Source organism: Berghia stephanieae, chromosome 9 (genome assembly GCF_034508935.2).
Source record: "Berghia stephanieae isolate SIO BIC M18660-M18661 chromosome 9, UCSD_Bste_1.3, whole genome shotgun sequence".
NCBI lineage: Eukaryota > Metazoa > Mollusca > Gastropoda > Nudibranchia > Aeolidiidae > Berghia > Berghia stephanieae.
In genome coordinates this window covers 46,106,109-46,131,086 of record NC_088368.1, presented here as the reverse complement: position 1 = coordinate 46,131,086, position 24,978 = coordinate 46,106,109, and the positions used below count along the sequence as shown (strand labels likewise).

The window sequence follows — 24,978 nt, the reverse complement described above, 5'->3', positions numbered from 1 at the left end:
TTTGATTTCATAGCAATTCGGTCCCAGTGTTAGAGAAAAGAAAGCATTTTTTCTTAAGTTACCTCAGATTTAAGACAGACAAAAAAAAAAATCCCTAAAAATTATAGCTACCGCTCAGTTCTATGCCCATGACAGCCAACTCTTAAAGGTGGTCAGGAAAGTTTATTCTACGTATAAAAGGTTGTATGCAGCCCATGACAGCCAACTCTTAAAGGTGGCCAACAAAGTTTCTTCTATGTATAAATAGTATAAAAGGTTGTATGCAGCCCATGACAGCCAACTCTTAAAGGTGGCCAACAAAGTTTCTTCTACGTATAAAAGGTTGTATGCAGCCCATGACAGCCAACTCTTAAAGGTGGCCAACAAAGTTTCTTCTACGTATAAAAGGTTGTATGCAGCCCATGACAGCCAACTCTTAAAGGTGGTCAGGAAAGTTTATTCTACGTATAAAAGGTTGTATGCAGCCCATGACAGCCAACTCTTAAAGGTGGCCAACAAAGTTTCTTCTACCTATTCTATATACAGCATTTTTTTTGTTTGTTTAGTATTACTGGAATGTGACGGTTTTTGACTCATGAATTTTGTTTTAACCGATTTTGAAATTTTCAAGTGGGTAGGCAGGATTTATATTATTTTATTTCCTCTTTCCACCCAGTAGTGATTGGGTTACTGGATCTTTTAGATCTGGCAGAAAGTACTTTGCGATAGGCTAGCATCCTGTCCAAAAAGTCACAAGCAATTGATGTCCGTTTCACGCTTTAGAAACTGCGATAAACTCTGGCTCAATAGACCAAATGGCTTTGAAGAAATGATTTTTTTTTGTTTTCAAGTCGATGGTCTCGTCTTGGTTAGCTTTCGTGTGGCTTTGTAATCTTGTGGCATGATCTGTAAATCTCTGGTTCAAGTCCCACTCTGGGCTGCAATTGAGTCCTTGGAAAAGGCTCTTTACTCACAATATTATCCACTAAACCTGCTCAAAGCGCTTTACAAAGGGTTTCGGGCTAAGACAAATATTTAACACATCAGGCGAGAATAATACCTGTCAGATGGTATTACAATATTTTTCTGACAGAGACGCAAGGTACTCATTTTACACCTGAGTGCGGTGTTATAATGTGAGTAAAGAGCCTTTTCCAAGGACTCGGCTAGGAGCTGCTCAGAGCGGGGACTCGAACCCAGAGTCTACCAATCCAAAAGGGATTGTTATACCACTAGTCCACAAAGTCACACAAGGTCATTCTATCCATCCATTGTGCCAGGTTATCGGAGAGCAACGTCAGCATTTTGCCAGATGAGATTCCACAAGAAGTGAAAGATTTAGCCAAGTCTGAATACATCTGCCACCTCATTGACTTCAGTTCCTTGTCCACGAGAGTTGAGAACGGTTTATTGAAATCCTATTTTGATGTAAGTTGATTTCACTATAGGATTCAATAGTCTGATGTCACTATATAAAAGATCAATTTTTAAAAATATAATATTAGTATTACATCTGGATAGGTAAAGTTTAAATTGATTTTCTCTTGTAAACTTTACAGTTAGTTTTGATCGATCTTTAACCTTTGATGTTCATATTGATTCATGTAATAAATGCCATTTATTTATTATTATTAAACAAACTAACAAGACTGTGGCTCAGCGGTACGGTCTTTGCTTTGTACCTGAAAGGTACCGAGTTCGATCACCCATTGATGTGCTGTGTGGCCTTGAGCAAGTCACCTCGCCCTAGCTCATTTTTTTGCGGCTGATGCCTGGGTTATTCCAGTCTTCCCTTGGAATAGACCCTAAAGAAAAATTTCCCCATGGGGATGAATAAAGGAAATTTTATTTATTTATTTTTTAATCTTTTAATTATTTATAGAAGTTTTGCCACTCTTGATAATTGTATTTTCTTGTTTTTATTTAAGTCTGTTGTTTGATCCATCCTGGAATGTGGCAATACGATATGGTGACCTATACTCAAAATACAGTGCACTCTCCCGATAACGACATGGCTCGGGACCAGAGGTGCATGTCGTTATCGGGAACATGTCGTTATTCGGAAAATTTCAAGATGGCGGAAAAAGGGGTGTGGTTAGACCTTAGAATGTACATTAATGTACCAACCATAGTGGGTGATCAGTGATCGGACTTTCCAAACATGTAAAATACACGAAGTGTGTGTGTGTGTGTGTAGTTTTGTTGTTTGTTTTTGTGTTGTTTTTTGTTTTTTTGTGTGTCATTTTCCCTCTGTTGTTTATCCGGGCTTGGGACCGGCATGAGTGCAGCTGTATTTAATAATACAACTGAACACATGGCCACATTAAAAATGTTTTTTTGTTGTTTTTTGGGGGGTTTTTTGTTGTTGTTTTTTTTGTTTTGTTTTTTTTGTTTTTTTGGGTTTTTTTTGTTGTTTTTTTTTTGTTTTTTTTAAACTAACTGTCGGATTTCGATTTAGAGAAGAAATCCATAATCCCGGTCTGTCGCTTGTTTTCCGACTTTATCTTCCATCTGATGCAACAAGTCGAAAATAGATGCACCATCCTTATGTTGCAGTGCAAACCGTCTGAGAGTTTGTAGTGCCGAATTTGCGTCACTACCCGTGACAAGAGGGGCAGCTTCATCTTCATCATCGTCGTCATCTTTGGGTGGCTCCTGTCTCTGTTTGATACTGTCAATGATGGAATCAACTGATACCTCGCCGGTCACTGCCAAGTCGCTGTCGATGTTGACATTTCATTGGCCGATAACAAAGTGATCTCATTGGCTATGAGGTGCCTCTGGCTCAGAGAATGAAATGAAACTTACCGGAAACAACATTTTAGCTATTTTTATTTTTGTATCTAGCAAAGTCACAGCCGATTATTGCTAACTCAATGTCGTTATCCGGAGAGTGGTCTAAAAAGTATGTCATTATTTAGAGAGTTTTATTACTAATAACATATAGTAAAAAAATCGGGACCGGGGGCCAATGTCGTTATCGGGAGAATGTCGTTATTCGGAGAGGTCGTTATCGGGAGAGTGCACTGTACTATCATACATCTTGGAAATGTAAAATGACAGCCAACCGAAATGCTTCATAATGTCTATTTATTGTTCATGTGAAGAAAGATTTAATGAAACAGTTGGATCTCCTTAGTCTAGAGTACAAAGAATTCATGGTGACTTGATTCAAATTTATACATTGATACACACAATATTGATTCATCACAATTCAAATATGAATTTCTGGGTAGGTGTTCCTGACCTTCCATAGTGGACAGAGAGGTACTTACTGTATCTTCTATCCCCCTATCTCTATTTTCCAACTTGTTTTCTGTCTTTGTCTTGGAATGAGATTACTTGGTTTTGTCCTGGCCCTGGCCAGATACCCTGGCTGAGAGGGAACCAGTCAAATGTTTAGTTAGTTTTCGGAGATGATATTTTTTTCTTTGTAAATCATTTTTCTGTTAAGCACTGTTTTATGTTTTGTTTATGTGTTGTATATGATTTATAAACATTTGAGTGTATTCCTCTTAGTGGGGGACCTGTGCTTAATGTCAGGATGAGACATTTAGATCTCAATTAAGTACTTTGATAGTGTCCTCTTGGAATCTACATCTGTTTTCTTTGAACCAATTCCCCTTTGTCTTACCTTTTCTTGGATGCTTTAATTGTAATTATAGAAAAAAAAATTTACTATCCCATATTCTTTCTTTTTACTGGTGCTAATATGAGCTATATGTGTTGCAAGCGTCGTAAAACCCTTAAAAACAACAAAAACAAACAAATATGAATTTAAAATTGTTTTTATTTCGACAATTTTTAAAAAAGATTAACATAAATTATAATTGTGATTTGATTGATATTGGCTGTTTGGAGTTTTTGTGTTGAGTTGGTGACTCGTCATTCATCGTTGACCATTTTATTATTATAGAGGCTACAGTTTTATTCATCTTTTATTTCTTTCTAATTTCAGATTCAGAAATGTTTACAGGATGTGAAAATGTTTAGAGGGACAATCAATACAATAAAGTGTCACAATAAATATGTGAAAGGCTCTCTGTGTAAGAATTAGACCTATACTTGATGGGGGGGGGGGGGTTATCAGGGATACCAAATATATGAATGAAGGGCTCTCTGTGTAAGTATTAGACCTATACTTGATGGGGGGGGGGGGGGGGGGGCGTTTATCAGGGATACCAAATATATGAATGAAAGGCTCTCTATGTATTAGACATAATTGGACAGGGGGGGGGGGGGGGGGGGGGGGGGGGGGCTCTCAATGCGTTTTGTTTTTAAATGAAATAATAAATTTTTTAGCTCCCAATCTAAAGGCAGATCCTGGAGGGTTAACTCACACAATTTTGGGTTTGATTTTAATGCCGGATATACAGTAAGAACATTTGTATAAAAAATAAACTGTTCTCCCAAAAATGTAGTCTTTAATTTAGATATTAAAGCAGTCAAACTGCCTGGTTCCTTCCCTCAGCTCGTGTAGGAAAACGTTTCAGGTTCCCGTTTTCTGTGATTTTCTTGGATGTTTTTCTGGAGGTCTCCATTCCATTGCAGTCTGACTGAGGTTTATAAGATCTTGTTTATTTCCTTGATTTAAAAAAAAATGATTTATGACTAAGAGTCTTTATAAAGCTTTTTTATCACATATTTCTATAGAGTTTTGTTACAACACAATTCCTAATATCTGATTGTCGTAAAGCCTTGAGATCATAATAGAGTCGGTCACAAGAAAGTGTGTCGTCATAATTGTACTCAACAGATTTTGTTTTCTGATAATTCATGTATTTGAACATTTTACCACCCAAGGAATAGAATGTTTTAGGGAAACGGATTGTTTTTATCTCATCACAAATGGTTTAAACAATGATATTTATTTGGTCTAAAATTTAAGATAAGCCAATTGTGCGCAGGCCGTATCCTAATTTTAAAAATCGAACCCTGTTTTATTGGGCGTTTGGATTGTGGCTTTCTGGGTTTGTGTGTTTTGTTTGGTTTTCACAGGGATAAAATAATGAAATGCGGATAGGTCATCTGATCATATTTAGTAGGTCTTTATCAGTTCATTTTATCAGCATTTTTGGTGTGTTATGAAGTCGGCTTCTTTGGCTGCCAATTCTCATTCCAAATTTCATTTTAGATTTCTTGAATTTAGTCATATTGGAAATTGGAAATAAATTAGTAATGGAATGTAAAAGAAAATTCCCTTTATTCATCCCAAAGGGAACATTTGTCTGTAGTGTCTTTATTCCAAAGGGAACATTTGTCTGTAGTGTCTCCATCCCAAAGGGAACATTTGTCTGTAGTGTCTTTATTCCAAAGGGAACATTTGTCTGTAGTGTCTCCATTCCAAAGGGAACATTTGTCTGTAGTGTCTCCATCCCAAAGGGAACATTTGTCTGTAGTGTCTTTATTCCAAAGGGAACATTTGTCTGTAGTGTCTTTATTCCAAAGGGAACATTTGTCTGTAGTGTCTCCATTCCAAAGGGAACATTTGTCTGTAGTGTCTCCATCCCAAAGGGAACATTTGTCTGTAGTGTCTTTATTCCAAAGGGAACATTTGTCTGTAGTGTTTTTATTCCAAAGGGAACATTTGTCTGTAGTGTCTTTATTCCAAAGGGAACATTTGTCTGTAGTGTCTCCATTCCAAAGGGAACATTTGTCTGTAGTGTCTTTATTCCAAAGGGAACATTTGTCTGTAGTGTCTTTATTCCAAAGGGAACATTTGTCTGTAGTGTCTTTATTCCAAAGGGAACATTTGTCTGTAGTGTCTCCATTCCAAAGGGAACATTTGTCTGTAGTGTCTTTATTCCAAAGGGAACATTTGTCTGTAGTGTCTCCATTCCAAAGGGAACATTTGTCTGTAGTGTCTTTATTCCAAAGGGAACATTTGTCTGTAGTGTTTTTATTCCAAAGGGAACATTTGTCTGTAGTGTCTTTATCCCAAAGGGAACATTTGTCTGTAGTGTTTTTATTCCAAAGGGAACATTTGTCTGTAGTGTCTGTATTCCAAAGGGAACATTTGTCTGTAGTGTCTTTATTCCAAAGGGAACATTTGTCTGTAGTGTCTCCATTCCAAAGGGAACATTTGTCTGTAGTGTCTTTATTCCAAAGGGAACATTTGTCTGTAGTGTCTTTATTCCAAAGGGAACATTTGTCTGTAGTGTCTCCATTCCAAAGGGAACATTTGTCTGTAGTGTCTCCATTCCAAAGGGAACATTTGTCTGTAGTGTCTTTATTCCAAAGGGAACATTTGTCTGTAGTGTCTCCATCCCAAAGGGAACATTTGTCTGTAGTGTCTTTATTCCAAAGGGAACATTTGTCTGTAGTGTCTTTATTCCAAAGGGAACATTTGTCTGTAGTGTCTTTATTCCAAAGGGAACATTTGTCTGTAGTGTCTTTATTCCAAAGGGAACATTTGTCTGTAGTGTCTCCATTCCAAAGGGAACATTTGTCGGTAGTGTCTCCATTCCAAAGGGAACATTTGTCAGTAGTGTCTTTATTCCAAGGGAAGACTGGAGTAACCCAGGTGTCAGCCACTGTACAGCATCACAATAGACGTCACTGTCTTAAGGCGTGCTGTGGAATCAAACTGGGTACCTTCTGTGTATCAGAGCTCATCATCATCATTGCCTTTTTCACCCTGGGTCAGGGTATAGGCCAGTATCAGATCTGCCAACCAGAAATTTTAAAAATTCGTAGTTTCCGAGGAAAAAAAGAAAAGGTCACTTTAAATAGCTTTATAAATAAATAATTTGCCATCAGAATGACCCAAAAATGCCCCAAAGGCCTGACTTTAGGTTCTAAAAAACTAACTTTCCTTTTCACCAAGATTTATTGAGTCAAAGAGTCGAATGCAGTTCACTCAGTAGCTGGAGTCCAAAATTCGTATTTCTATGAATTTTTCGTAGCACTAGGCAGGTGTGGTCTATAACCAAAGACTGCATTGCTTTGCCTCTCTGTCTGTATGGTAATATTACCAAAGACTGCATTGCTTTGCCTCTCTGTCTGTATGGTAATATTACCAAAGACTGCATTGCTTTGCCTCACTGTCTGTATGGTAATATTACCAAAGACTGCATTGCTTTGCCTCTCTGTCTGTATGGTAATATTACCAAAGACTGCATGGCTTTGCCTCTCTGTATGGTAATATTACCAAAGACTGCATGGCTTTGCCTCTCTGTCTGTATGGTAATATTACCAAAGACTGCATGGCTTTGCCTCTCTGTCTGTATGGTAATATTACCAAAGACTGCATGGCTTTGCCTCTCTGTCTGTATGGTAATATTACCAAAGACTGCATGGCTTTGCCTCTCTGTCTGTATGGTAATATTACCAAAGACTGCATTGCTTTGCCTCTCTGTCTGTATGGTAATACTACCAAAGACTGCATGGCTTTGCCTCTCTGTCTGTATGGTAATATTACCAAAGACTGTATGGCTTTGCCTCTCTGTCTGTATGGTAATATTACCAAAGACTGCATTGCTTTGCCTCTCTGTCTGTATGATAATATTACCAAAGACTGCATTGCTTTGCCTCTCTGTCTGTATGGTAATATTACCAAAGACTGCATGGCTTTGCCTCTCTGTCTCTATGGTAATATTACCAAAGACTGCATTGCTTTGCCTCTCTGTCTGTATGGTAATATTACCAAAGACTGCATTGCTTTGCCTCTCTGTCTGTATGGTAATATTACCAAAGACTGCATGGCTTTGCCTCTCTGTCTGTATGGTAATATTATCAAAGACTGCATTGCTTTGCCTCACTGTCTGTATGGTAATATTACCAAAGACTGCATGGCTTTGCCTCACTGTCTGTATGGTAATATTATCAAAGACTGCATTGCTTTGCCTCACTGTCTGTATGGTAATATTACCAAAGACTGCATTGCTTTGCCTCACTGTCTTTATGGTAATATTACCAAAGACTGCATGGCTTTGCCTCACTGTCTGTATGGTAATATTACCAAAGACTGCATTGCTTTGCCTCTCTGTCTGTATGGTAATATTACCAAAGACTGCATTGCTTTGCCTCACTGTCTGTATGGTAATATTATCAAAGACTGCATTGCTTTGCCTCACTGTCTGTATGTTAATATTATCAAAGACTGCATTGCTTTGCCTCACTGTCTGTATGGTAATATTATCAAAGACTGCATGGCTTTGCCTCACTGTCTGTATGGTAATATTATCAAAGACTGCATTGCTTTGCCTCACTGTCTGTATGGTAATGTTACCAAACACTGCATGGCTTTGCCTCACGGTCTGTATGGTAATATTACCATTAATAGAAAGTTTATTGAGCTTAAAAAAAAATAAAATTGAGTTTTATATAGCACAATATCCACTAAATGTGATCAAAGCGCTTTGCAAGGGGTCCCTGGTCAACAGCAACATTTCACATGTAGGACGCAGGGCTGAGAATTTATAAGCTGAATAATCACTATGTTTCGGTAACAAAGATATTGTAGCCTGCTTTATAAAGTAAAAATCAAAACAAAACAACACTTTCTGGCCTTTTATTTGAATAGCATTGTAGGCCTTTAACATGTGGAAAGGACAATTCATTAAATGTTTACAAAAAGTAAATTTACGTCTTATAATAAGAATGGATGTATTCTAGTTATAGTGACATATTGCACAATACTTATACAAAACTATGTTCCTGTTATTTTTACACTTTGCTTGTGTTTGATCGATGGACGAAGACATTTTCCTCCTTTTTGACAAATTGCTATCATCATCACTGAATAAAAAACACTCACGAAAACCACTACATCAACATCTCTACCACCATTACTATTACAACCACCATTACTATTACAACCACCATCACATCATCATCCCTACCACCACTACTACTACAAATAACACCACATCATCCCTACCACCACTACTACCACCACCACCACCACCACCACCACACAATCATCTCTAAGACCACTACTACTACAACCACTACCACATCATCAACCCTACTACAACCACCACCACATCATCATCCCTACCACCACTACTACTACAACCACCATCACATCATCATCTCTAAGACCACTACTACTACAACCACCATCACATCATCATCCCTACCACCACTACCACATCATCCCTACCACCACTTCTACTACAAATAACACCACATCATCATTCCTACCACAACTACTACAACCGTCATGGTCTCAAGTGAGGAAAGAGCTACTCGACTATGCATAAAGATATATGTAGAATGAGGCCCCAGAATTTACTAGTTACTATAAATGAAAAACAATTAACGATTTGTTTACAATGAAATAAAAATAATGATGAAATTTAATTAAAAGAGATAAACAGTGATCGTGGCAGTTACAAATAGAGATATGAATATTTTACGTAACTTATGATAATATGTCAGGTTCATAAGTTTACGTTTCCAGGCAGTTGATGGGCTTGGATGATCTATTCCTCTGATAACAGGATTGGACTCGTAAAATTCCACTTCCAGGCAATTGGTAAGAGGTTATTGTTTAGTCCTTTGACAGCGGGCTTGGGTTTGATCCTTGAAGATTATACAATCAAAGTTAAAAGCTCCGGCGTCTTAATGGTGTAGATATAATATCTACAAAGTCCCAAAAGATAAAAATCTTCCAGTATATATATATAAGGAATAGAGCGACTGGCCGTCCGGCATAGATTGTGGAGAGAAGTGAGTGTCAAATGTTAGACCTATCAGCTTTTATAATAAGTGGCTACGTGACAGAATGTAGAACGAAAAGTATTCACTAATTAGAAATTAATTCGAGGGAAGGCTATAAAAGGAAAGACGATCTAATATTAGAAGGTAAAGTTTATCTAAGCCTACCGAAATATAACTGGAGTGAGATGAATTCAGTTCTTAATAAACTAAAATTTAATAAGATAATTGTGAACAATCTTTACTGTGACACCCCCCACCCACGTTTAAAATATACTCTTTAACCATTATGGGAAAGATAGATTTTACAAACGGAAGTAAATTTACTATCATGATACTCTAGCATTAATCCATTGTTATGATTTGTGCTACAATTAAATTATTTATTAACTAGACATGGAAATGTTTATATTAACGTAGGTATATGAATGGGTGACAATAACAATGAAAGATTGTGATTACAAATCATTGTGATGAACAACATGATGGCAATGTGATTACAAATCATTGTGATAAACAATAGTGATGGCAATGAAGCATGATTTAAGTCGATGATATGAAGGTAATTTACTAAATGAAATGAATGAAAATGAAAATGAAATATTGACATTTCAATTATTAATCATAAATGAGTGAAAATTCATAACAATAATAGATAAAGAGAAGATTTCCCAAATCATGAATGGGTATGGTATATATATCCAAACAATACTCAATGTTACATTAAGTTGGGTCATCATGTTTACAAATAAAATTATCGAAATTGTGCGTTCTGATTTGGCATAATTTGCGAGGTAACTAACAGTATGCATGGGAGGTTAAGTTATACCCTTCTCACGTGTTTATACTAATCGAGAAAGTAGGTCGGCGTGAATATTTTCACAGCCTGGTATGTGAGAGATACTGAAAGTGTAATTTTGCAAAAATAGACTCCACCTTAGTACTCTACTATTATTCATTTTGTTATTTCTTATGTACGTGAGTGGTTTATGGTCCGTTTCGACCACAAACTCTTTTAGCAGTAGATATCTGCTGAATGTCTTTAAAGCAAAGACGATGGCCAGTCCTTCACTCTCTATTACAGAGTATCGTGATTCTCTGTCCAATAATTTTCTGCTTGCATATAAGCAAGGCATTAAAGTTCCCTCATGCTCCTGTAATAGTACACCTGCGATGCCCTTATCAGACGCGTCAGTTCTTACAACAAATTTTTTTGACATGTCGGGTAATTTAAGAATTGGTTCTGAACAGAGTAATGCCTTTAATTGGTTAAAGCTATTCTGACACGCTTCTGTCCAAACAATTTTGTTCGGTGACCCATTCTTTGTCAGATTTGTTTGCGGTGTCGCGATGTGCGCGAAGTTGTAAATGTATTTCCTGTAAAAATTTAGGAGCCCAAGTACTTTGCGTACTTCTTTTTTTGTCTTAGGTGGTTGCAATTGTGCGATTTTTGTTTGTTTTTCTGTCTCGGGTGTCTGTGTCCCATGACCAACGGTATGATTAATCCTGCATTTGAAGCTTCGATATTAGTAAACATAGGTTGCGACACTGTGTCTCTATCAAAATATTTTTTTAGCATATTTGCATGGAATGTCTTTGTTGTGTTGTTAATTTGAATCTCGTAATTAACACCAGATCGTACTGCTAATACCTTGAATGGTCCTTTCCATGTAGCTAAAAGTTTACTCGAGTCATCGGGTAAGAGTATTAGTACTTTGTCACCAATCTCAAATTTTCTTGACTTGCTTTTTCGATCGGAGTATTCCTTGTATTTCTCTGCTTTTTTAGTGACGGATTCCTGTGCTAGCTTACATGTGTCCTCTATTCTGTCTTTCAGGTTTCTTACATATTCGTAAGCAAACATAATTTCGTTATTGTCCTCCTCATTCCCTTTACAAATGTCGGCTACTATATTGATCGGGCCGCGAGGTGATCGTCCATACATCAACTCAAATGGGGAGTAGCCTGTAGATTCTTGGGGTATTTCTCTATATGCAAATAGGATTGCTGGTAAGTATCTGTCCCAATCATCTGGTTTTTCTGCTGACACTTTTCTTAACATATTCTTTAGAGTGCCATTAAATCTTTCACAAAGACCATTTGCTTGGGGTGGTAGGGGGTTGTGAATGAGTGTTGGATTCCCATGAGTTTCATGGTTTCATGCATCATATGTGATGTAAATTGGGGTCCATTGTCCGACAGTATCTCATTTGGTATGCCTATTCTAGTAAAAATTGTCATCAATGCTTCAGCTATGTGATCCGATGTAGTTGATTTCAATGCTATCGCTTCTGGCCACCTGGTTGCGTAATCGACTAGTGTTAGTATGTGTGTATGGTTTCTATCTGATTTTGTTAAAGGGCCTATAATGTCGATTGCAACTTTTTGAAAAACTTTTTCAATAACTGGGGTTGTCTCTAATGGCAATCTCGGTATTCTGCCTTTTGCGACTCTTCTTTGGCATGTGTCACACGATTTCACATATTCTCGGACGTCTTTAGTAATTCCAGGCCATGTGAAATTCTCGGATATTCTCTTCAATGTGGAAGAGCTCCCAAGATGTCCAGAAGTTATTGAATCGTGCGCTATTCCAAGGATTTTGTTTCTGTAAATACTCGGCGTGACCAGTTGTTTAGCTATTTTGTTTCTTTTCCTATGTAACCTGAACAGAATATCTTTTTCAATGATGTATTCAACTTTTGATTTCGTCCCTTTGTTTGCGATATTGAAATATGAAGTTAAAGTCGGGTCCTTTTTCTGTTCTTCAATGAACCTGTTCCTGTCAAATTGTTGTGGTTCAAGAGAAATAGTCATTGGCTTCTCTGTTGTCTTAGTCATCTTTCTTGTTTCTGCTAGACAAGCTGTTTCTTGGGTTAATGACCATTCTTTTACATCTGTTGGGTTGTCTTTAAGACCTTTTATATTGCCAACAATAACATCAGCGACGGGGTTGGGAAGTATACAGCATTCCACTATTCCTGTATAGTATGGGGTTTCTATGTACACGTTAGCTGTTTCAAAGGTTTCGACTGTGCCACTGAATGTGATGCATTGTACCGTTTTTCCAGTTTTGTCTTCGTCATTGATCAAAGATGCTTTTATTCCTACTGTACTGCATCCTGTGTCTCTCAATATTTTGCAATCAGTTCCATTAGCTTTGCCTTCACAAAAAAATAGCGATCCTGACTTGTGAGTTTGTGTTAAAAGTGACATACCTTTCACGCAATACACATTTATATTTTCTCCTGACATTACTCGTGTCTGATTATTTACACTGGTTTGGAGTGATGCATTTGCAGTTTCTTTTGGATATCCCACGATTTTGTAACATTTGTCTGCTGTGTGGCCTTTCATTCCACAATATTGACATTTAATTATAGGTTTGTTGGTTTTCTTATACTCAGTATTATTGTCAGTGCTATTTCTTGTTTTGTTTTGATAGGATCGGCTATGGTCTCTATTGAACTGTTTGTTCCATGGTTTGTTACTATGATCATCCTGTTTCACTTGCGTGTTCCGAGTGATTGATCGGCTCGTTCTATTTGAGTACTGAACTTTAGGTGTACCTGGACTCTGAGCAGCAGCAGCGTAGTATGGTTCCTTCAATGTTCTGCTAAGGGGTGTCAATGGATGTGCGCTGTTAAAGTTTTCTGCGTAGATTTTTAATTTGTCCAAGTTTTCTGGCTTTCTCTCTTTAAAGAATGCGACTAAATCTGGGTTGCAAGCTTGATAGATTCGATTCTTCAGCGTGAGATAGTAAAGGCCTGCAAAGTCGTCTTGTTTTACGTTTGCCAACTCAAGCCACCGATTTAGAAATTGAGTAATTCGGTTCACGAATGTATTAAAGTCTTCTCCACTTTCCGGTTTTGCAGTGTGAAACCTTTCCTGGTAACCATCTTCCGTTAATCTAAATCTTTTTAGTAGAGCGTCTTTAATTTTACCATAGTCATCTGCATCTTCAGTTGTTAAGGTATAGAAAACTTTTAGCGGTTCTCCGGATAAGCAGTTAATCAAGGCTGTGGCCCATTTGTTTTCTGGCCAACGATAACCTTTAGCCTGAACTTCGAATCGGTGTAAGAAGGATTCTAGGCAGTCTGAGCGTTCATCGTATGTTGGCATGCGTGGAAGTTTCACGAAAAATTCATCACTATTATTATGTTTTCTTTCATGACCGGTTTTTGTTTTTTCAATTTCCAGCATCATTTGGGTCCTTTTGGTTTCTTCTTCTGCTAAAGCTATTGTCTTTTTAGTTCCCTTTCTTGGACTCTTTCTTCTCGTTCTTCTCTACGTATTCTTTCTTCATGTTCTTTTTCTTCTTTTACTTTCTCTTCGCACCATGAAAATATTCTTTCCTGGGGTATTTCTAAGTCCTTTGCGAGACTTAAGTATCTTTTATATGCTTCCATGTTGCAATAAATTAGTTACGATATTTTATATATATTATATTGACAGGATACTGTTACTGACTGTTTTATTTATTTACACTTACTGGAATGAACTGTTCTATTTTTAGAAATCTCTCTCTCTTATTTCAACTTATTATGTATGTTGAATTTGATGCCTTTATCGTTATATCTTATAAAGCAATGTGTCAATACAATGCGGAGTTATGACTTGAGTCCATAACAATGTGTCAATCGCGTGTACTCTAAACTATGTTACTACGAAAAATGTATCACCAATGTGTGTGACTCGTCGTTAGTTTGTGTACAATTATTCGCAATGACGCTAATATACTAGAATGTGATAACAATAATAGGATGCCAAAATAATCCCAAGTTATCTATCACTAAATATAACACGACGGCAAGTAGACTCCTTTTATTATTATTTAGTTTTTAAAGACTCACTTTTCAGAACATAATATATAAGTGGTTTTCGGTAACAGTAATATGCCAAAAATGCATTTAAAACAAATCACTATGCAAAACAAATCACGATGTCTATAGTTACTATGTGATGCCCAACTCATGTAAAAGAGAATAATGAAGGATATATTTACCAACTCAGTTCGTGGCTGGGACCTCTCTCTTGTTCAATGGTTGTTCAACAATTGTAATTAGGCATTGAAGAGTGTTTAACAGTGATGTCTGAAATACAAAACAATAAAATATCGTAAGATTTACAATAGTTACAAAATGTGTTCACAACACTGAGTGATTGGATGATAGGTGAATGAATCGTTATGGAATGTAAACATATTGAAAACAATTCATGAATGAGGCAAACAACAAAATGAAATGAGTGATATAATAACAAAGTGGACAAGGAATGAATGAATGAATGAAAAACTGAGTGAATAAATGAATGAATGAATGGATAATGTATGAATGAAAGAATGAAGGGAGGAATAAATGTATGAATGATTGGATAAATGAGTGAATAAACGAATGAATGAATGAATAAATAAATGAATGAACAATGAATGAATGAATGATTTATAGATGAATAAATGGATGAAGGAATGAATCAATAAAATGCTATTCAATTTGAATGAAAGAATGAATGGATAAATTGCTATTCCATTTAAATGAAGAAATGAAAAAGAAAAAAAATTAATCCTGTAAATAGGGAGTTCAATTAAAATATGATCAAGTGGGGCAATTAAGAGTTTTACAATTTAAACTTTAAAGTTAGATGAAATAGATATATGTAACTAAATAAATTCAATTCTTTATATGTGTCCCCTCCAAAATGTCATGGTCTCAAGTGAGTAAAGAGCTACTCGACTATGCATAAAGATATATGTAGAATGAGGCCCCAGAATTTACTAGTTACTATAAATGAAAAACAATTAACGATTTGTTTACAATGAAATAAAAATAATGATGAAATTTAATTAAAAGAGATAAACAGTGATCGTGGCAGTTACAAATAGAGATATGAATATTTTACGTAACTTATGATAATATGTCAGGTTCATAAGTTTACGTTTCCAGGCAGTTGATGGGCTTGGATGATCTATTCCTCTGATAACAGGATTGGACTCGTAAAATTCCACTTCCAGGCAATTGGTAAGAGGTTATTGTTTAGTCCTTTGACAGCGGGCTTGGGTTTGATCCTTGAAGATTATACAATCAAAGTTAAAAGCTCCGGCGTCTTAATGGTGTAGATATAATATCTACAAAGTCCCAAAAGATAAAAATCTTCCAGTATATATATATAAGGAATAGAGCGACTGGCCGTCCGGCATAGATTGTGGAGAGAAGTGAGTGTCAAATGTTAGACCTATCAGCTTTTATAATAAGTGGCTACGTGACAGAATGTAGAACGAAAAGTATTCACTAATTAGAAATTAATTCGAGGGAAGGCTATAAAAGGAAAGACGATCTAATATTAGAAGGTAAAGTTTATCTAAGCCTACCGAAATATAACTGGAGTGAGATGAATTCAGTTCTTAATAAAATAAAATTTAATAAGATAATTGTGAACAACCTTTACTGTGACTACAACCACCACATCATCATTCCTACCACAACTACTACAACCACCACATCATCATTCCTACCACAGCTACTACAACCACCACCACATAATCATCCATACGACCACTACTACTACTACTACATCATCCCTATCACCACTACTACTACAACCACCACCACATCATCATTCCTACTACAGCTACTACAACCACCACCACATAATCATCCATACGACCACTACTACTACAACTACATCATCCCTATCACCACTACTACTACAACCACCACCACATCATCATCCCTACTACAACCACCAAATGTTGTAATTACACTTTCAACTTTTAAAATTCCACTGAGTCGTGTCAGAAATTGCTGTGGGACAAATTTTGGATCGCATCTCAGTAAATTTTAGTGAAATTCAAATTTATAGGTTATGGTCGCATGGGTGGATCATGATCATCACGATGAAAAATTTCCTCCTTTTTTGTGACCAATCATTCTCACCCCTGAGGACAGGACATGACGCCTGTTAGGCAATATTACAATTTTTCGGACAAAGACAACGCTGTTAACAGCCAGGTACTAATTTTACGCCCGAGTACGGTGAGAGAATGTGAGTAAAGAGCCTTTTCCAAGGACTCAACTATGCGCTGAGTGCGAGGCTCGAACCCAGGACCTTCCGATCCGAAAGCAAGTGTCATACCACTAGACAACATAGCCTCACTGAGTTTAGAAAATTTATGTTTGTGAAAAGTGTAAGTTAATTTTTTTTGAACCTCAATATTTTCCACAGCTTTTGAAATTGATGAAGACTTTAATGATAATGAAGACAATGACAACTTTGATGATGACGATATGGACACAACAGATGGGAAAGTGGGTCGCCAATTTCCACTGCCGGACATGAAAAGCCAACTGGAGTGGATGATGAACAATTGAATGTGTCGAATCTTATGGATGTTTTTGTTATTATTATTATTATTATTATTATTATTATTATTATTATTATTATTATTATTATTATTATTATTATTATTATTATTATTATTATTCAACTATATTATATGTCAAGTAGAAAATGCACACACAAACCTTCATGAAAAGTATTTGGTCGTTTATTTCAATCATAGATATAGCTGGGTGGGCTTCCTGACCTCCCATTGTGGGCAGGGAGGTACTTACTGTGTCTTCTATTCCCCTATATCTCTGGGTGGTGATCCTGACCTCCCATAGTGGGCAGGAAGGTACATACTGTGTCTTCTATTCCCCTATATCTCTGGGTGGGGTTTCTGACCTCCCATAGTGGGCAGGGAGGCACTTACTGTGTCTTCTATCCCCCTATATCAGTTTCCCAACATGCTGTCAGTCTTTGTCTTGGGATGAAATTAATTGGTTTTGTCCTGGCACTGGCCGGATACCCTGGCTGAGAGGGAAACAGTCAAATGTATAGTTATTGTCTCTGTTGAATACTGTGGTGTGATGTAAGGATGCAGCCATTACAATAGATTTGTCCTATACAAGATGTACATCCAGTATTATTGTTTCTGTTGAATACTGTGGTTTCATAATCCATCGTACATGTAAGGATGCAGCCATTACAATAAGGAATGCGTTACTGACAATGGCAATAGATTTATACAATACAAGATGTACATCCAGTATTATTGTCTCTGTTGAATACTGTGGTTTCATAATCCATTGTACATATAAGGATGCAGCCATTACAATAAGGAATGCGTTACTGACAATGGCAATAGATTTATACAATACAAGATGTACATCCAGTATTATTGTCTCTGTTGAATACTGTGGTGTGATGTAAGGATGCAGCCATTACAATAAGGAATGCGTTACTGACAATGGCAATAGATTTATCCTATACAAGATGTACATCCAGTATTATTGTTTCTGTTGAATACTGTGGTTTCATAATCCATCGTACATATAAGGATGCAGCCATTACAAATGATATGAAAGGAAATAATCAATTTATCTCAATGACAAAACTTTAGCAACACAACTATCTGGAATTAAAGAGTAATTTATCATCTTCAGCTTTGCACACAAAATGATACTCGTTGAGCATCTCCTTGTACAAATCTTCTATCATTTGAATTTCGATTTGTTTGATGTGATTGGCTAGCTTAGTCTGTCAGATTTGCTTTCAACTTGTATTCAGCATTGGTATTTTGTAGCTTAGTTTAAATCTATTTGACTGTTTTGTCGTCTTCCTTTTTCCTGGTGCCGAATGATCTAAACTGTCAGAAGTGTCGTAAGGCCACCCCCCCCCCCCCCCCCCCAAACAAACAAACACACACACGCACGTGCACAAAAAAATGTTACTGTGTAGAGAATAAATTAGAAGCGATTCTTCTCGATTAAAGCGTTTAGTAAAAAAAAACAATAAAACTTGAGAATTTGTTCAGTGGCAACATCCACTTAATGTGCTCAAAGTGCTTTAGTATCGGTCTGTCTTAGCCAACAGCAACATTTAACATGTGGGATGAGACATGACGCCAGTTAGGTGAAATTACATTATTAGTCAAGTACTTGTTTTACACCTGAGTACGGTGAGAGTAAAGAGTCTCTCTCTCTCTCTCTCTCTCTCTCTCTCTCTCTCTCTCTCTCTCTCTCTCTCTCTCTCTCTCTCTCTCCCTCTCTCTCTCTCTCACCCTCATTCCCCCGCTCTGTCAATCTCACCCTCATTCCTCCCTCCCTCTCTCTCTCTCTCTCTCTCCCCTCTCCCTCTACCTCCCCCCTCCCCCTGTCATTGAGAAGGTCATCAAGTCTCCCACTACAAAGGCTATCATATGGCTTATCAGACCTGCAAATGAGTGCACGTTGGTTTGTGGGTATTTCCATTACAACAATGAGACCATAATATGGCTTATCAGACCTCCAAATGAGTACACGTTGGTTTGTGGGTATTTTCATTACAACAATGAGGCCATAATAATATGGCTTATAAGACCTACAAATAGGTGCACGTTGGTTTGTGTGTATCTCCATTACAACAATGTCAAATGAGCATCTCCCTAATCACTGCCAGGCGAGGAGGTCAAAGGGCAAGAATAAACATCGAATGCACCCAGGACCAATAATTCAGTTCCTGTGATTGTAAGACGGGTGGGTGCCCTATCAATCGAGCTATCCAGGCCTCTCTGATTATAACTGACTGACATTACTGACCACAAAACTTCGAAATATGTTTTAAAATTAAAAAAAAAACAAACACATTTCAGTCTCAACCAACCCAGAAATAGCCCACACACCGAAGGACCTCGCCCTAATTCCCCCCCCCCCCATTAAAAATCAGTAAATAATAATGTGAAGTTGAATGTAAGCTTCAATTTAATTACAAAAACAGATCAAATGGACGTTTTGGGTTTCCCCTTTATCGACAAAACAGGATGAATGAAACACCACGTGGTGTTTCATTCATCCTGTTTTGTCGATAAAGGGGAAACCCGAAACGTCCATTTGATCTGTTTTTGTAATTAAATTGAAGCTTACAATCAAATTCACATTATTATTTACTTCTTCGAGCTTCGAGCAGCAACATTCACACAACCCATTAAAAATCATGACAAATGTCAAATGAAGCTCCCCCAGAACATGACGACTCAAATCCAGAAATCCCTTTTACCGTTCAGAACTAAAAAAACGTCGATGTTGAGGAAGCCTGGGGGGAATGTTGGACAAATACCATGCCCGAGGGAGATGGAATCATCAAAGACCAATCAGAACTTATGTCAGGCTTCAGGAATGGCATTCGAAAACAGTGGGTCGCCTCAAACCGACTTCTGACAGGACTGCTGTAAACATGCAGGATGGGGTCTGAGTAGGTACCACAAAGTGATTTTTAGTTTGAGAGCAACAAACAATCCATGTTGTTTTTTGAATAGTTCTCAAAAAACCATGAAAAGCAAACTTTAATTCAACAAAATCGGACAACAAACGAAAAAGTTATGGCTTTTCAAATTTATTCAAATTCAAATATTTGCAATTAATCCGAGAAACCACATTTATGGGCTCTTTTCAAGGTCATAGCAAAACAAAATCGGAAGAGATATCAATGAATGCAATACATTTTACAGAAATACATTACATCAATTTATATAAAAAATGGATCATTTCCCTCTAGCATGGACATTGACAAAGATATAGCTGATACAAATTCGGAAAAAATAACACTGGACTTAGAAAAAAAACAGAATTTTCATGAAAAGTAGGCAAAAGTGGCAAATTCACATGATCACAAAATTTAAATGGGATGCATGAGGGAGCTATAAATTTCATAAACAATTAACATAAAGATATTGTACATGCTGAATTTTTTTTGAGAAGATAATGATCATATATTTCTCACAATAGGTTGGACAATGTGATGCGAAAGCCAAAAACAAGAAAAAACCGCGTAATATGCAATTTACACTAAAATTTGAACATTCCGGAAACAAAAACGCTATAAAAATTAAAGTAATAGAGATATAATACTCAAATAAAAACCATTATAAAGGCAATTGAAATCTCATTCTAATGCTACAATTAAAAGCAAGATACTACAAATATAATTTATGATATGACCAATTAAAAGAAGTTAGGTAAGAATAATATGTCGACGAAAGTAAGAAATATTACTTGTGAACTCGAAGAGCAAAATATTCTTAAAATTCTAAGTAATAGACATAGAGCATTCAAATAAACACCATGGTAAAGACAATCAACATATCTTTGTAATGCTACAATTAAAAGCAAGATACTACAAATATAATTTACGATATGACCAATTAAAAGAGGTTAGATAAGAATAATATGTCGACGAAAGTAAGAAAAATTACTTGCGAACTCGAAGAGCAAAATATTCTTAAAATTCTAAGTAATAGACATAGAGCATTCAAATAAACACCATGGTAAAGACAATCAACATATCTTTGTAATGCTACAATTAAAAGCAAGATACTACAAATATAATTTATGATATGACCAATTAAAAGAGGTTAGGTAAGAATAATATGTCGACGAAAGTAAGAAAAATTACTTGCGAACTCGAAGAGCCAAATATTCTTAAAATTCTAAGTAATAGACATAGAGCATTCAAATAAACACCATGGTAAAGACAATCAACATATCTTTGTAATGCTACAATTAAAAGCAAGATACTACAAATACCTTTTAAAATATGATCAAGTACAAGAGAGTTGGTTAGAATATTACATTGACAAAAGTAAGAAAAATATCCAGACAAAATTTCAATCATGTCATAAAATACAAAGTAATATAGACATAGTACATTCAAATAATCATCACCATTCTCAAGACAATTTACATGGCTCTCAAATATCAGAGAACTCTCTGAAATCAGTGGTTTGAAACATTAACAGTGATTCTAAAGAATAACCTTATCTGTATGAAGAATTGAGGTTGGTTTTTAGGTTTAAAATGCTTGCTTTGAAAGAGATTTCAACCACTTGTGTTATTATCTAGAGTACTTGGAGAATTCTGTATCAGCTGAATCATTCTGTATGAAACTGTTCATTGGTTTCTGACATTCTGTGGCAATGCTAACTACAATTAAAAGCAACATACTACAAATATATAATAAAACAAAGGAATTTTTAAGAGAAATTCCTTCCGACCTCAGAAAACAATACTTGTCAATGCAATTATTAAGTCTCTACTAAATGACATACAACATAAAACACAGCATTCTATGGTGTAATAAGGAATAATAAACAATGGTATGAGTATGAGTGATACAGATGTTATGAATATAAATATGATCCCTAACTCTCATCAAGTTTAATTTTCTTTGGTAGCGGTGATGGTTCAAAATCTAAATGCTGACAGATGCGAAAATACAAACTGCTTAAATTACCACCATAATTAATTTGTTCAAGTAAAACAACTTTACGATATTTTAATTGACATCTAAGGTTTTCTAAAGCTTTAGGAGATGCTACAAGTCTATCTAATTCCTCTTTAGTAGATACAACACCCCCCTGCCCAATTATACTCTCTAAAATGGAAGTTTTATCCTGCATTTTCTTTAATTCTTTTCCTCTTTTAAGCCTCTTGCATTCCTGCATCCTCTCTATGATATCTTGCTGTACCCGTTGCTGTCTAATTTTACTCTGTAACTTAAGAGCAGGGGCATTTCTCCTAGCAGTAATCAATAAATTTGTAACTTGAGACGTCGTCTGTCGACCCAACCAAACAGATGTTTTGTTCCTCTTTAACATATTTAAAGTACTCCTGAGATGAAGAGAGGCATGCCTACGTTTGTATAGATCAAAATCAAAATCTCCAAATATTCTCTCCCCAACTAAATTTGTTAAAGGACTTGAGTTTAAAAGCATCTGGGTCTCTTGGTCCAATTCACCCCATAAATGCCATCCTCTAGAAAGTCATCAAGCTGACGCTTAAGAACAATTTCAGACTCTTTTAAAATTTCAATGTACGTTGACTTCAACAAACTATTATCACATTTCATGGAGGAAGATATAACATCAGTCAAAACATGGTCATGATCATCATTGTTACAAAACGAATCATCAAATACAAATGACAGAGAAAATGAAATTTCGGATTTCCATTGATCTAAAAAGTCTTTCATCAATTTCACATACTTAGGAAATTGTCCATAAGGGACATCACTATTCATCAACCGCCAAAATGGGGTTGTGAAAAGTTTAGAAAACAAAGCAATGGCTGTGATCATTGAAATAAGTCCATCATCATTGAGATCGAGAAAAATACTCTGCAGCTTCAAATTTGAATGAGTAACATAGTCAGTAAGGAAAGATTTAATGTCATGATAATGAAATATAATGGCATATGCATTCTCAAACAAATTATTAAATCTGTTCGAGCGGAAACTCGTAAATTTCGACGATTTACCAATTGATGAACAAAAGGCAAGCCACTCCTCCCTACTCCCATTTTTTTCATCACCTCTTGGTCCCAAAACATCTGATGTCAACCTGATAAGTCTAAAGGCTGCATTTTGTTCATCATTGGCAAATCGTTGAAAAGAAGAATTCAAATCTCTTCCAAATTTTCCCACCTCACTCTCAATTTTACTACAAGCATCCTCTGTCGCTTTCACCAAACCCAGAAGAAAGTGGGCGTTACAAAAAAGAAAATGTGTAGTACTGTCTTCACCAAGGATATCATTCTTATAAGCTGCTAACTTTTTACCATAACATTTCATCACAGATGCCCTGTCTGACATAATACATTTCATTTTAGTAATAATGGATTTAAATATGTTATCTTTACTTGAACTGTTGGTAGAAGAATAAATTTGGCTCATATCATCAAAAATTTCAATGGTTTTTTCTAGAAGGGTCTGGGCATTATCAGAAGCTACTTCAGAAAATCCTAAAGACAATGATAACTTATTATCTAAAACTATATGTCGCTCTATATAATGCTTTTTATCACGACTGGTGCCATCTGTGGCAAATGTAAAATGATCTGTTTTATTAATTTCATCGACAACATGATGATGAGCAATATGAGCTGCTTCACTGGCAAAATTAAGTACTGTGGATGCACAAGGCAACAAAGAAAGATCAAAATTACGTTTGAATAAATATTTAGAAACAATTTGAATAACTAAGCTACAATGTTGGGCAGCGACATTGGCTTCACCCATGAGTGACATACAGGTAAGTCTAACATCATCAGAAAACTGATTATATCTAGAATCTCTCAACTTAACATCATTGTGTTCAGCTTCTAACTCCAAAATACTGGTGGCAGTTATTCTAAAATCATCCAATTCTTTTTTATATTTTGACTTTAACTGCTGCTCAGCCCTTTTCTCTTTTTTCAATAAATTCATTTTATGTTCCATGTCATCTCTCTCACTTTTAACAGAATCAATAATTTTATCTTTCTCCTCAAGCATAGCTTGAAATTGAGCAACTTTAAACAAAGGAATGGTTGTTGATTGAATTCCAACATTCTTACCTTTTTTTTTAACAATCACTTTTTCTTTTACAGATAAACACAATCTCTCCTTTAACATATCTCTCTCACCTTCCAATTCAGTAATTACATTCTTAAACTCATCACATTGTTTTCTTAAACTATCACAGTGCATCTTCAGTAGTTTCATTTCATGTACATAATTATGATTACATTCAACAACAGTAACAGGTAAAGACTTTGTAGTAGAAATAGTATTCGAAGTTCCACTGTCAAACAGTCGTCTGGCAAGAAAGTCAGCAAGTTTATCCGGCTTATGCTTTAGTTTTAACTTATCCTTTTTTGCTTTCACAAGCTGTTGTTTTACTTGTGATGGAGTTGGATTTGAATCACAGCAAAGGGCCTGAATCCATCTTATCAAAAATGAATCACCTAATCCTGTTTTGTTTTTAACAACTTCTAAGGAAAGAATAGTGTTTACAGTTGGTGTAAATCCAACAGGTGGAGAATATTTAGACACTTCATCGAGAAGAATAGATTTGTTAAGTCCAATGCTGGTCAGGTGATCGGGGACAATACTTTCCTGGGCAGACATGGATAAGAACTTAGCAAGTTCCTCAATGTTGTCGGGCAGACTATCATAAGACGAGACTGTCTTTTGAATCTTGTACTGTAACTGCGCTTCAGTTATTCTTTCATCCGGAAAAATCTTCATAAACCACGTCAAGACCTGTGGGAGAATTTAATGAAATAATATAAATATCACGGATAGGAGTTGAGTTAAAAGTAAACAAAATCAAAAGCATCTCACCATGAATCTTCGAAGATACATTTCAAAATATGATTAGTAGACTGTGCGAAGAAACAAATGCCAGTAAATAAATAGTGATAAAGATTTTATTCATGTGAATCGTAATATAAAAAGGGCAAAATCTGCTCCTGATACATGATAAAATCACATCACCAGAAATTTGAA

At 36.1% G+C, this 24,978-nt stretch overlaps 2 protein-coding genes across 2 annotated transcripts in view; one reads left to right on the top strand and one right to left on the bottom strand.

The window, feature by feature from the left end:
* Positions 1 to 17,162, top strand: part of LOC144980334 (uncharacterized) — a 32,576-nt gene extending 15,414 nt beyond the window's left edge. Inside the window, exons 5-7 of the mRNA XM_078927995.1 lie at positions 1,260 to 1,407; positions 3,938 to 4,025; positions 16,861 to 17,162. Of these exons, the coding sequence (XP_078784121.1) occupies positions 1,260 to 1,407; positions 3,938 to 4,025; positions 16,861 to 17,006 (382 nt within the window). The 3' untranslated portion in view covers positions 17,007 to 17,162. The remainder of the gene's footprint in view (positions 1 to 1,259; positions 1,408 to 3,937; positions 4,026 to 16,860) is intronic.
* Positions 17,163 to 20,033: 2,871 nt separating this feature from the next.
* LOC144980332 (uncharacterized) overlaps positions 20,034 to 24,978 on the bottom strand; it is a 6,688-nt gene continuing 1,743 nt past the window's right edge. Inside the window, exon 3 of the mRNA XM_078927994.1 lies at positions 20,034 to 24,732. Within this exon, the coding sequence (XP_078784120.1) occupies positions 22,417 to 24,732 (2,316 nt within the window). The 3' untranslated portion in view covers positions 20,034 to 22,416. The remainder of the gene's footprint in view (positions 24,733 to 24,978) is intronic.